Here is a 13,049-nt window from a genome sequence, read left to right on the forward strand (position 1 = left end):
AAAGTGTTCTAAAAGATCTTGGTTCTGTTAGATCAGGGGTAGGGAACCTGCGGCTCTCCAGATGTTCAGGAACTACAATTCCCATCAGCCTCTGTCAGCATGGCCAATTGGCCATGCTGGTAGGGGCTGATGGGAATTGTAGTTCCTGAACATCTGGAGAGCCGCAGGTTCCCTACCCCTGTGTTAGATCAATACTAGAAAGGACAAAACTGCAATTCTGTGTAAAGTTGTACTATGTGCTTTAACTAGATTTCCGCCTAGTCTTCTTATAACACAACCATAATCACTAGTTCACTCTTAGAAATGCATAACCATCCAATGCAACAACAATTTCAGACAGGACATCAAGGACTAGGGCAACATTTCACTTGAGTATCTCCACATGCAGATGCTTTCACAATCACTGGTTCTGCAGTGATTATTGCTCTCCAACTCAGATGATGGCACAATAAACAAGAGAGGCAAAAGGGCAACAGAAGACTGTAAAAACATTTACTGTTTATGCATCCTGCTGTGACAAAAAAATTAAAGAATTCTTACTACCAGCTACTAGGATAAGGGACAGTATACATGTTTAGGAAATGAAACAAAATGGGAGAAGCAACCCTCATCTAGTTGGAATTTAGAGAATGCTGTCATGAAGATTGTTTAGACTATTTTGAACAGCCAGCAAAAGAATGCAGCAGAATGAAACTATCTGTAGTTACACACAAGATATTGTGACTGCAACTAACGTTGCAATCTAAGGATTGCCTCTATGAAAACCATTATTTTCATTCAGATAGCTACCTTTAAGCAAAGTCACACTCTCCACTATTTCCCCTTGTTTTCTTGAACAATTACAACTGAGATGTCCACACATGACAATTTGTAGTTTACGATCCAACTGAAAAATAGTAAAATTAATATGCTTTGTATACATTTTAAATTTTTTTATTAAATTTGTATCCCACCCTCCCCAATCAGGGTCAGGCTCAGGGTAGCTCACAGAGTTTAAAACATAACAATACAATATAAATATAAAATACTATAGCTAAAACCATAACCCCAAGACGGTGACAGGATGAATTCCAGATTACCATAGTAAAATCAAAACCAAAGGGGTTGGCATCACAATCAATAATAAAACAAAGGCAATAAATATAATTGTGAGTTGGGAGGCCAGCATATGAAATAGGGAGAGTGGGAGGTCTCAACCGAGGCCTGTGGAACATCTCTGGAACATCCCACAGGGTCCAGCTGTCAGCTGACAGAGAGTTCCACCAGGCTGGAGCCAGGGCCAAAAAAAGCCCTGACTCTGGTCGAGGCCAAGCTACCATCTGTGAGGCCAGGGACCACAAGAAGGTTTCTGTCAGAGGACTGGAACGTCCTCCGCAGGTAGTACTGGGAGAAGCAGTTTTGGAGATACGAGGACATCAGACCACGGCAGCCCTTGAAAGTCAAGGCTAACATCTTGAACCTTAGCTACTGGAAATCAGTGCTGCATGCGAAATACAGGTCTTATGTACCCCCTCACTGTAGATTTGGTGAGGAGCCTTGCAGCCGCATTCTGAACCAGTTTCCAGATCAGCTGCAAAAGCAGGCCTGCACAGAGTTACAATAATTGGGCTTGGAGGTGACTGTCGCATGGATCACTGAAGCTAGGTTCAAATAAGACAGGTAGGGGGCCTGCTGCCTGACCTGACTGAGATATAAAAAGACCACTCTCACTGTGTGCGACACCTGGGATTCCATAGGTAAGGTCACACCCAGGCTTTTGACAGATGAGGCAGGTTTTATAGCCTCGCTGCCAAATTGGGGCAATTGAATCCCCACACCAACCAATTCCCCCCAGCCACAGGACCTCTGTCTTCACTGAATTCAGCTTCAGCCTACTCTTTCTCAACCAACCAGACATGACCTCCAGACATTGTGCCAACGTATCTGGGGTTGGTCCTCCATCAACAACAAAATCTGGGTGTCATCAGCATATTTTTGACAACCCAGCCCAAAGCTCTGAACAAGCTGAGCCAGGGGCCGCATGATGATTTTAAGCAACACTGGTGAGAAGACCACAAACCACAAACAAATGGATGTTGCCAAGACACCCCCTCCCCTAGTGTCACTTGCTGTCCATGGTCTTGGAGAAACAAGGCCAGCGATTGCAAGGCTGTACCCCATATCCCAGCATCAGTGATGCGATAGGTCATAAGATAATGGTCAACCATGTCAAATGCTGCAGCGAGGTCTAAAAACACCAGCAGTGCTGACCTACCTCGGTCGAACTGCATCTAAGGCTGGGCTGTGACGGCGACCAGCACAGTCTCTGTCCCATGGCTAGGATGGAACCCAGACAGGAAGGGATCCAGAACTGATGACTCCTCCAGAAATACCTGAAGTTATTCTGCCACAGCTCTCTCAACTACCTTACCCAGAAACTAAAGATTCAAAGTCAGGCAGTAGTTGGCCAGATCTGTAGGATCTAAGGTTAGATTTTTCAAGCGTGGGCATAGCACTGCCTCTTACCTCCCTGGGAAAACTCCCTGTGTAAGGGAACAGTTGATGATATTCAGCAGGGAATTCCATAACATCTCACAACTGGCTTTCACTAGCCATGAGGGGCATGGATCAAGAGGACAAGTGGAAGGTCCTATGGCCGCAAATACTTTGTCAATATCAGACTGGGAGAGCAAACTGAAGTGGTCAAAGGTTTGACCAGAAGACAGCCAAGGGGCCTCCCCTTACTATATCAATAGTTCCCGAGAGATCATGGCGGAGCAACAAGACTTTATCAACAAAAAAAGTTTACAAAAGCCTCACAGCTAAATGCCAATTTGCTATTTTAGATCCCACAGGTAGGGATGTCAGTGATCAGACCACACTGAATAATTGTGCTGGGTGTGAGCTCGCAGATGCAATAGAGGCAGCAAAGAAGCTCTTTTGCCATTTTTACTGCCCTCTCATAAGATTTCATAAATGTCTTGTAAGATTTTCTGGCAGCTTTGTCACAAGCATGCTGCCAAACTCAGCTCTCTTTTCATCTGCCATGGCTCCTTAAGAGTACCAAGGAGCTGGGCTGACACAAGAGTGAAGAGGTGGTCGGGGAGTGATTGTTTTGATGGTCTCAGAGAGCCAGGCATTCCAGTCCTCTACCAGCTCATCGACTGAACTGCCAGAAGGGTTCAGGTCCTGCAGGGCATTCTGGAAGTCAATTGGATCCATGAGTCTCCATGGGAGGCATAAATAAGCTCATCGCTTAGACAAGGGAACTGATTTTCACCCAGGCTTCAGAACAAACGACAGCATTCTATCCCATAGAGACCAGAACCACATCCATCCCAATTCCAAAGATCAAATCCAGCACATGGCCTGTTTGGTTTGTGGGGCCTGTATTAATGAAGGAGAATCCCAGTGCTGCCATGGATAACACCAGGACCGCTGCTTGTGAAGATGTGGCTGAATCCACATGAATGTAGAACAATAAGACCTCTAGTGGTTTCTGCCTGACTGGTACACCAGCAGAATTGCCAAACTGTCAATGGCACCCCACACCAGACCTACACAATTAATGATGGAGATTGGTGCGACAGGGTTTTCTTAAAATACTAAAATCTAATTGTGGTGGGTATTCTGGATACTTGAAGTTTTCAATTTCACAGAACAGCCTCCTCTATGCTTTATAAGAACCTCTACTGCTCCAAGCAGAGCTAATACTTGCACCCAGCAAACAAGCAATAAAAACACATCACAGACCAGAATAAGTGTTGGTTATGAAATTTAAGATCAAAAAGTTCTGCAGAATTTCCCTCCATCTGTGCCCATATAAACATTTTCTACTGCTCTCCAATGATTACCAAGGATCAGACATAAGGGGTGATGGGAAGAGGTCAGCTTAGATCATGAGGTCTGTGATAATACAAAACTTAGAGCAGAGTCATGGCTGTGCAGAACATCAACATTTTGACAAGCATAATTGGTGGGAGAAACACTTTATGAAAGCAGCAGCCATATACACACTTTGGAAAATCCACAGTGATGAGAAAACACCTCATAATCATGTTAGGCTACCTTGTTTAGAGTCACCAGACCATACACAAGGCTGTCTTCTCTACTCCACATCAAGACCCCAGAACAACAAGCTTATAGAAATGTTGTTTAAATCCATCAACTTTCTTTTGCTTGATACAATACAATGGGGGGGGGGGGGCTTTCTGGATAAATGTATCTGGCATTAAGCAGATCCATACACATACTATAAGTCAGTATGTACTTTGTTTCCTGTTCTCTATGCTTTGCAAACATCATCCAATTAATCCCCATAGCAACCCTTTGAGAGATGTATCACTACACTTATTTTACACACAGGAAAACTCGCCCAGGGCCACAGAACTTGTCACTGGCTCATTCAGGATTAAACTGCAGAGGTTTCCAATTCCTGCTCCTATGCACTATGTAAGACCACACCTCTTTCTCATATACACACAAACTGTGCAAGCACAGAATGAGATAAACACAGCAGGCAAGAAATAAAATTTCTCTCTTTAAGCTACAGTTTTCTGAAGGTGAAACAAGTAGGGCAGTGGAGCATCCAAAAAGACACTTCTCGAGAGGTTCAGCCAAAAGCATATTACTGGGAAAACGCCAATAATCATGAACAATAATAATGCTGCGGAGCATTGGTGTTCTTATAGCTTCATATTTAAGAAATGGTTATGTTTTAGAAGAGCTACACTATTTCATTTCATGTTTTTGAAAGAACAGTTACATTACAAAAGCAAATGAAAACCAAGAAGTCCCATTCAACCATCCCAGAAATATCATTTTGCAATTTCCCCCCTTTTTGCACACAAATTTTGTACACAAATTTTCTTCCACAAAGTTCAAATTAAACGCTAGTCAAAGAAACAGCACACAGCTACAACATGCGGCAAAATTCAGAGGTTTGGTTTTGCATGAAAGCAATTTTTCTTCATAATTAGCTTTACCAATTAAGATTTCTTCTTACTTTCATTTTCTACAAATGATTTAATTCCTCCCCCACTGACAATCCTTTAGTAAGATAGTCTTTTCTTGCACAATGTTTCTATTGCATCCACAGACTGGTAATTATTGACCCAATCCTATCAGGTATTGGATCTGCTCTCCCCTTGTAAAATGCAGCATTGCTCTAAATATAACTTATCAATATGCTAATGCTCTATCAATAAATGGATAATGATGGGAGAGGAGACGGTGTAAAGTGGGATAAATGGAATACAGTATTAAAAGTGGGTAATAGTAAGAACGAGTTACATAACATTTTGCCAGCTGGGATAGGTTATCTAATCATACCCAAACTGACTGGATGTCTTCTAAGTGCTTACAGGAAAACCAATGCAAGGCATCGTTTGTAATTACACAAAGCACTGCTTAATCTCCCCTTCACCACTGCATCCGAGACCTGCATCTCGCACCCCCACTCCAACCCCAGGAAGCAATCATCAGCTTGCAGAATACTCACCTTGTCTCTGGCTCCCGATCAGCTACTGGATGTCCTCCCGCTTGTGGAAGCTGATGCTGGCATATGCACTTAATTCATCACTCAAGTGGCTATTCCCACAAGGCTGATTAGGAGATTTAGGTGGCTGATGCTGCTGCGTCGTCTGCTTGCCCCCTAGCAGAGAAGTGCTCTCCTGAAGGTGGGGGTGGTGATGTGGGCGCGGATTAAAATCCTTCACTAAGTCCAGGTCGATGTAATTGAGCCCATTCTCAACGCCTCCCCCAGGCCCAACCACAACCAGCTCCTTCCTGATGGTTGGAACGAGGCCCGAGGAGGCTCCCGGCTCCCCAGCCACGGGCTTGAGCCAGACGTTTTCGAAGGAGGCTGAGCTGTGGCGCTTTGCCTCATCAGGACCTCCTCCTGGCCCATGGCGCAGGGCTGAGGCCCCAAGGCCACCACTAGGAGTGGCGGAGGAAGCAAACGTCTCGGAACTGTGACGCCGCCGGCCCCCCTGTGGGTCTGCGCGGATCACTTTGGCACTCTGGCTGCTGCGGCTGGGGCTGACGTGTATGAAGGCGCTGCTCATTCCTGGGCCCCCCACCATGGTTGAGGAGCAGGAGTGGGGCAAGGCTGCAGCCAGCTCGCCTGGCTGAGTCTGGGGATGCGGGGAAGGTAGCCCCACAGCAGGTGGGCTTTTTTCAGGCCTACCACGGCCCATCCTCATGTCGGCATAGCTGAGCAGAAGGGCCGGAGGGGAAGGTGAGGGGTTATGGCCACAAACTATATATTGCCCCCCACTGCCCAGCTGCATACTCATGTAGTCTCGGCCACCAGTGGGGACTGCCCCGCCCTGATTGGACTGCATGGACGCCAACCTAGACGGGCAGGCAGCTCCCCAATCCATATTCATGTACTCCTCTGAACCGGATCCAGCTTCTCCATGGGATGAAGGCGACGGAAAGGCTGGCTGCCTGAATTCAATGTTCACATACTCACCAGGACTTTTGGGCTCTGGGAGCTGCTCCCGAGCACGCGGCAACGTGCTGGCCTTAGGGCCATCCAAAGACAGACGAGTAGGTCTGGCCAGGCGGCTCTTGGTCCGCACAGCCATGTCCACAGTATAAGAAGCAGCAGGCTGCAAAGGTTGTGTTTGGGGAGGAACAGAAAACCCACCACCCTCCTGACCCACAGGGCCACCAAGGCTATCACTACTAGTGGAAGAGGAGGAGTCCTCAGCGGCAGCATACAGCAAGCGCCCAGAGCTCAGAGACATGCGCATCTGGGTGCCACCCTCTTCACCAGTCCTGCGCTGCACATGTTTGAAGGAACGTGGCAGGGAGAAATAAGAGTAGATGGGTTTGTGGTGGGACTGAGCAGGGCCTTGCAGGGATGCCTCTTCTGGGCCTGGATGTCCTGAGCTGGTGAAGTAGCAGTCTGGAGGGGTGCTAGTAGCAGAGCCACTGGCTGGAGACATATTGATGTAATCACTGCCCCCACTTGGCAACTTCCCTTCATTACTCTCCACAGATAATTTGGGATCATGCCTTGTCCCATTCATCCATAGCTTGCTGTAGACAGTGGGACCACTGTCGGGAGAGCAACTCCCACTTGGAGACATCATCATGTAGCCATTGGAATCCACTACGGCCTGTACATGGCGGCCTCCTCTCCCAGGGTTGATGATCTGCTGTGGGGCAGACACACTCTTGGGGCTCATGGGCATGTAATCACCACCTTTGTGAGCACTACCACCAGTGGGGATGGGGGCCACTCCTGGCAACATGGGCATGTAGCCATCATCGGTGTGTGGGGTAGAACTGGTCTGGTGGTGGCCGCCCTCCACGTGGTGCATCTCTAGACACTCCTCAGGATAAGAATGTGTTGGCACAAAGGCAGAATGTCGAAAGGAAGAGAGCCTACCACCACCACAGGAATACGAGGGGAGCATCTCGGTATATTCCTCAATGGAGGCCACTGAAGACTGTGAGGGTGTCTTCTGGTGGGAGATGGTTGGGGAGGTACCAGCTGAATGAGTTCGTTTCCTGAAGACTTTATCTAGATCACCTGCATCCTCGCTACCAAGCCGGGGGCAGCATGGGACACCAGGATAGCGGGTCTGCTGCTGAAGATGGCAGGCGCGAGGGGTAAAATGACCATTAGGGGCTGTGACACTGCAGCAGGATGAAGCAGCCTTACCCCCCATACATATGTAGTTACTAAGCTCCTCATCCCCCCGGGCAGGTGGGGTGTGTCCCAGGGAGTCTGGGGTAACACTGCGAAAAGAGCTCCGGAAGTCACAGGGGCTGGATCCATACTCATCAGAGGAGATGAAGCCCCCATCACTAGGGGAGCCAGAAACGGAAGCACTGGACCTACGTGGGAAGAGGCAGTCAGAAGTTGAGCCGTGGCCGCTGGTGCTGCTGGATGACAGGCTGACTGGACTTGTGGCCGAAGGGGAGCAACGTGAAGAAGGCATCGGGATGGAGCGGCTGTGGTTGAGAGGAGGGTGAAGCCTGGAGTTGCCGCGGTGCCTGTGTGAGTGGGTCCGGTTGGCACTTGGACTCACAGGGCTTCCGTCCACTGAAGCTGGCCTGGACATAGTGCCTTCTCCATCACTGGAGGCTCTGACGCGAAAAGAACTGGGTTTTCCCCCTGTCCCTCCACCACCTCCCACACCACTGCCAGCAGGAGAGGTGGCAGTCACGCTCTCAGTCCTGGACCTACGGCTGAGTCCCACCTGGCTGGGCGGGGGGTTGCTGACATGATGCCTGCTGCGGAGAGGCACAGAAATGGGATTGGAGCAATTGGAGGAAGATTGGCTTTTGCTACGGGGCCGGAACTCCTCACTCATAGCCCGCATAGCCTCCAAGATGGTCTCATGCATGTTCTGTGCTACTACTGAATCATCTACCTGCATCCAGAACTCACCTGGTCCGGTGACTGCAGAGCGCCCCACCTCAATGAAGAAAAAGTTCTCTGAGTGGCCACACCGGCGTATGTTGAGCAACTGCAGCACCACCGCCGCCGCATCAGAGTTCAGCTTCACAAAACTGATGGTCTTGTTGGTTAGGCACAGGCGGTAGATGCCAATCAGATTTTTAGTCTGGCCCAGACCTTTAGGCTTCAGGATCACTTGCCAAACTTCTTTGAAAGCTGGCCCGGGGGCCATATCCCCATAGTTATCCTCCCTGGCTTCTCCCATCCCGACACTCCCACCTCTGACAGCGACATCCCCGTGGTGGTGGTGGTGGTGGTGGTGTTGGTAGTGATGGCTCTTGGCCCGGTTGTGCAGTTGTAGCAGCGCCTGGTACCAACTCTCTTGCTCAGGCTCACTGTCAGCAGCAATGGCAAAGTGCTCATCCTTGGTGTAGAGAGCCACCAGATGCTTATTTTTGGAGTCTGCCCTTTTATTGATGTTGAAGCAGCTCTCCAGCGGGATAGAGCGCTTGGGAGCCCCTGACTTGTGCCTCCATTTCTTTTCATTCTCATAGTACTCCAGTCGGGCGGGTCCCGACTCGCTGGCTGCCCTCAGCACGAAGAAGCGCTTATGCATGCTCTTGGGTTTGCGCAAGTAACCCACCTTCCTGACATCTGAGAAGAAGCTCTCGTTATTATCTGTGGGGCTCGCCATGGTGGAATGAAAGAGGCGCCGGTGCAGCTCCTCTTGCGACTGGCAGCTTCTGACACAGGAGAGCGAGTCTTCAACACGCAGCAGCCCAAAATACAAGTCATGCAGCAGCAACCAAAACAGCAAAATATCTCGGAATCCCTGTTTTCCAAAATGCCATGGGAGGAGGAAAGGGAGAGCGGCAAGCCAGAAACAGCTGTTCAAGCGGCGGAACCCTTCCTCCAGCTCCAGAAGCAGAGTGACTTCGTGCTGCCGTTTTATTCCCAAAGACCCCTTAGCAGGAGAAACGTGTCTTTCAAAAGTCCAGTCCCGATTAAGACGCAGGAAAGCCTCGTCCCGAGAGCAGCCGCCGAGAAAGGGGAGAAGTGCATCATTTCATCCGTGCAGGGCTGGATTCCTGGCAGCCTAATGGGGTTCCCCCCGCCGCTCCTCTCCCAAACAAACAGCCCCCTCCCCTTCTCGGGTTACCCTTAGCAAGAAGCAATTTCAGACGCCGATTAAATATCCTCTCGGGAAGGAGGGAGGCACCGGGGAGGGGGGGGTTGACGCGTTCAGCAAAAGTCTCGTGGACAGCAGGCGAGCCCCTCTTCCAAATAATAGTAATAATAATAACAACAACACGCAAGCCACCTCGTCTCCTCCCCGCCAAAATGTCTTACAGTCTCCTCTGTGGGTGAGGAGGGGGGAAAAAAACCCAAAGAAACCAAATCCCAGGGAAGACTTCCTCCAAAATACACACACGCGGATATATATATATGTATCTCAGCGCTGAGCTCGCAGCTTCTTCAGCTCGTGCAAGAGGAGCAGGCTGGCGGCGACCCCATTCAGTCCCGTCTGGTTAGGGAGAGAAAGTGCCATGCCGACACCAAACGTAAGCAGGCAGCTGCCGGAGCGAGGAGACGCTGCCCAAGTGGAGGGAGAGGCGGAGGAGACCAAGGGGCATCCTCGGGGCTGCTGTTGCTGCTGCCGCGGCTTCCTTCTCCTCCTCCTCTTCTTCATTCCAGTCGGGAAAGTCTCGGAGGGCAAAGCCCTTGTTGCCTCCTCTCGCGCCCCAGAGCGAGGGCAGGCGAAGGCGATGCGGCCGCGGGCTTCGGCTTGTCCTCCTCGGGCTGCCGCAGGAGCCGCAGCTTCGCGGACTTTCTCCACAGCCCCGAACCAAAACAAGCCGCGGCGTCTGTGTTTACGAGTCCGGCCCCCTCCAGCCGCCGCCGCCGCCGCCGACACTCAGTCTCACTCCAAGGAGAAAACCACGTGACGGCGCCGATGCGTGGACCGTCCCCATCTCCAGCCCCTTCACCAGCGGCAGCCACAGCAGAAGCTCAGACAGTCGAACTTGGTAGCGCGCGGCATTCGAACCCGCCCTCGCTTTCATTCAGCACCGCAGCGACCGCTCTTACCTTTGGGCGCTCCGCCGCGCGAAGCCTCGGGAGGGGGGCGCCGTCCTATTGGAGCACCTGCCTGTCTTTCAAGCCGTCGTAGGCTCTTGAAAGCCAGACGGCGAGGCACCCAGGCTTGGTTGAGAAGCGCGGCGTAGTAGTATTTTTTTTTTCAACTAAAGAGTGGGGAGGGAGCGGAGAGACGCCATTCAGTGTTATTTATAAACGAGGGGGCTGTGAATCTCGCCCTCTCCCTGAATTGCGGCTGCTGGGATTGAAGCAGAGGCGGTCGTTGTGCTGCGGTCGCAAGGCAGCCTATTTCCCCTCTTCTCTCCCCCAGTCGGTCGTAGTATGGAACCATCTTTTAATAATAAAGAAAGTAATAATATTTAGACTTTACGTTTTAATATTTCTCCCCTCACCGATTCCTGTATTACCACCTCTCATTTTCTTCCTCTCTCATCTTAAGGGTGCGAGCCTATATAAGTCCTGGGAAGGTAAAAGTCAGATCTAGATGATTTTAAACGGATTCTGAAGAATTCATACGATTTCTGCACTGAAACAAATTAAAAACACTGCCGTGCTGTAGATTGTGTCTTAGTCTATAGGCAGCACTAAAAAAATATGCATCCATTCATGGTGCTGCAAAAGCGCAAAGACAGTTCCAGAGTACCGATCCTCAGGATTTTTGCATTGGGTCACCCCAGACTCACCATCAAATCACGGATCATGGCCACAACTAAAGATTACAATGGAAACATCACTTGATTCACTGTTTCATGGTGCCACCAGGGCATAAAAAATGGATCCAAAGCACAAATCCTCATCATTTTAAGGTAAGGTCACATAAAACTCATAATTGCATCATTCATCACTTGTATGGCTACAGACTGCATCCCAAAATGCATGATCCAATGCTTCACGGCACTACCATGGGGCAAAAACATGGATCTAAAGCACAGATCCTAGTTGATTCTCAGGAATTTTATGTGGGGTCACCCAAAGTCACTATCAAATCACTTCTATCCGGGGCCACAGGTTGTACCACAGAAATCATGAATCTACTGCACATGGAATGCAAGAATTAATCCCACATTGTGAAAGACATAGCTAAGTACAACAAGACCATAATGCAGTTTGAAACATAAACGTACACATTTGCAGTCTTAGCATATTTAGTCTTTGACAGTATGGGGTTAAATCCTGCATTGCGTGGTTTGTTTTTGTCCTTTAGTATGTTTTAGTGGTTTTTGTCTTATGTATTGATTTTGTCTGCACTTTACCTCCTTTTGGTTTTTGTCTACTGCACATGGTACCAACACTTGGATCCAAAGCATGGATCCTGATGATTCCACAGATTCACAGCTTCATAGTGCTGTCATAGAGCAAAAGCATGGATCCTCAGGATTTTTTATGTGGGGTCACCAACAAATCCCATATCACATCCATGGTGACAGATTGCACCACAGAAAGCATAGGTCCACCTCTTTGTGGCACCACCATGGCTCAGAAACTTTGATCCAAAGCACCAGATCCTCATGGATCCCCAGGAATTTTATGTGGGCTCACCCAAAACTCATTAGGAAATCACACATCATGCTCATACTGAAAGAATGGATCACATTCATCTGCCATGGTGCAAACACTGCATTTGGTAGGCTGTGATGGGCTGCAATGTCAAAATAAAACACAATAATGTTATTGGAGGGGGCGGGGTAAGATTTCCTCTTTTCTACCAATTATAGAGATGCTCATACTAGATGTCAGTTCTTTAATGTGGACATGACTTCCTGTGTATGTATTTTTTCCATCATGCTGGGAAGTATATGCAGGAATTGGCTACTTCCAACACAAGGGGAAGATACACACACAGCAAAAGATACACATTCCCTTATATATGAGTATAGATGTATTCAAAACATAACATTAAAACTGACCCTTAGCTTCCACACAATCAGTATTCAGACAAGATGTACCCTTCCTTTGGAATCACTTCCTGGAGTGACTCAAGCAAGTACATGCAAGAAGTACTTAAGTTATCCATTAACACACATTGTGGTTAACTGTGTCTAGAATTAAAAGATGTGGTTTTTATACTCCTAGACAGTGGAACCTCTAAGATAGTGGTTAGACATTGAATAAGGGTACTACTAAAATTATCTTCATTTGGAAACTACGGGTAAGGTATTTGTTCCCTCATCTAACTACGATAATTGTTTGAAACCTTCCCAGCACTGAACGATGAGCACAACACCAATTACATTTCTAGTACAAGCAAAAATGTTTATGTTCCTGTGCCTTGAGTCACAGGAACTCAACAGGATGCTGGTATAATGGTTTTGTGATGAGTATCCTTGTCTTGGACAGGTCCATCCATGAGTGAAGATGGCTGGCTGCACAGCCACAATTGCGCTGCTGCTCCTAAAGGGGCTTCCCGGCAGTGTGGAGAGGATTCAAAAACATGAAAGCTTCCCTGCTGCTGAGAAGTCCCCATTGGGCTTAATAGACTGACCACCACCACCCAAAAGGGTGGCTTAAATTTCAACTCGCAGCAGCCAGTATAACATGCCAAATGACCAGGAAGGTG

At 48.6% G+C, this 13,049-nt stretch overlaps 1 protein-coding gene across 1 annotated transcript in view; it reads right to left on the reverse strand.

The window, feature by feature from the left end:
* Positions 1–10,488, reverse strand: part of IRS1 (insulin receptor substrate 1) — a 66,259-nt gene extending 55,771 nt beyond the window's left edge. Inside the window, exon 1 of the mRNA XM_048505889.1 lies at positions 5,480–10,488. Within this exon, the coding sequence (XP_048361846.1) occupies positions 5,502–9,089 (3,588 nt within the window). The 5' untranslated portion in view covers positions 9,090–10,488 and the 3' untranslated portion in view covers positions 5,480–5,501. The remainder of the gene's footprint in view (positions 1–5,479) is intronic.
* Positions 10,489–13,049: the final 2,561 nt, after the last annotated feature.

This window comes from Sphaerodactylus townsendi, linkage group LG08 (genome assembly GCF_021028975.2).
Source record: "Sphaerodactylus townsendi isolate TG3544 linkage group LG08, MPM_Stown_v2.3, whole genome shotgun sequence".
Lineage (NCBI taxonomy): Eukaryota > Metazoa > Chordata > Lepidosauria > Squamata > Sphaerodactylidae > Sphaerodactylus > Sphaerodactylus townsendi.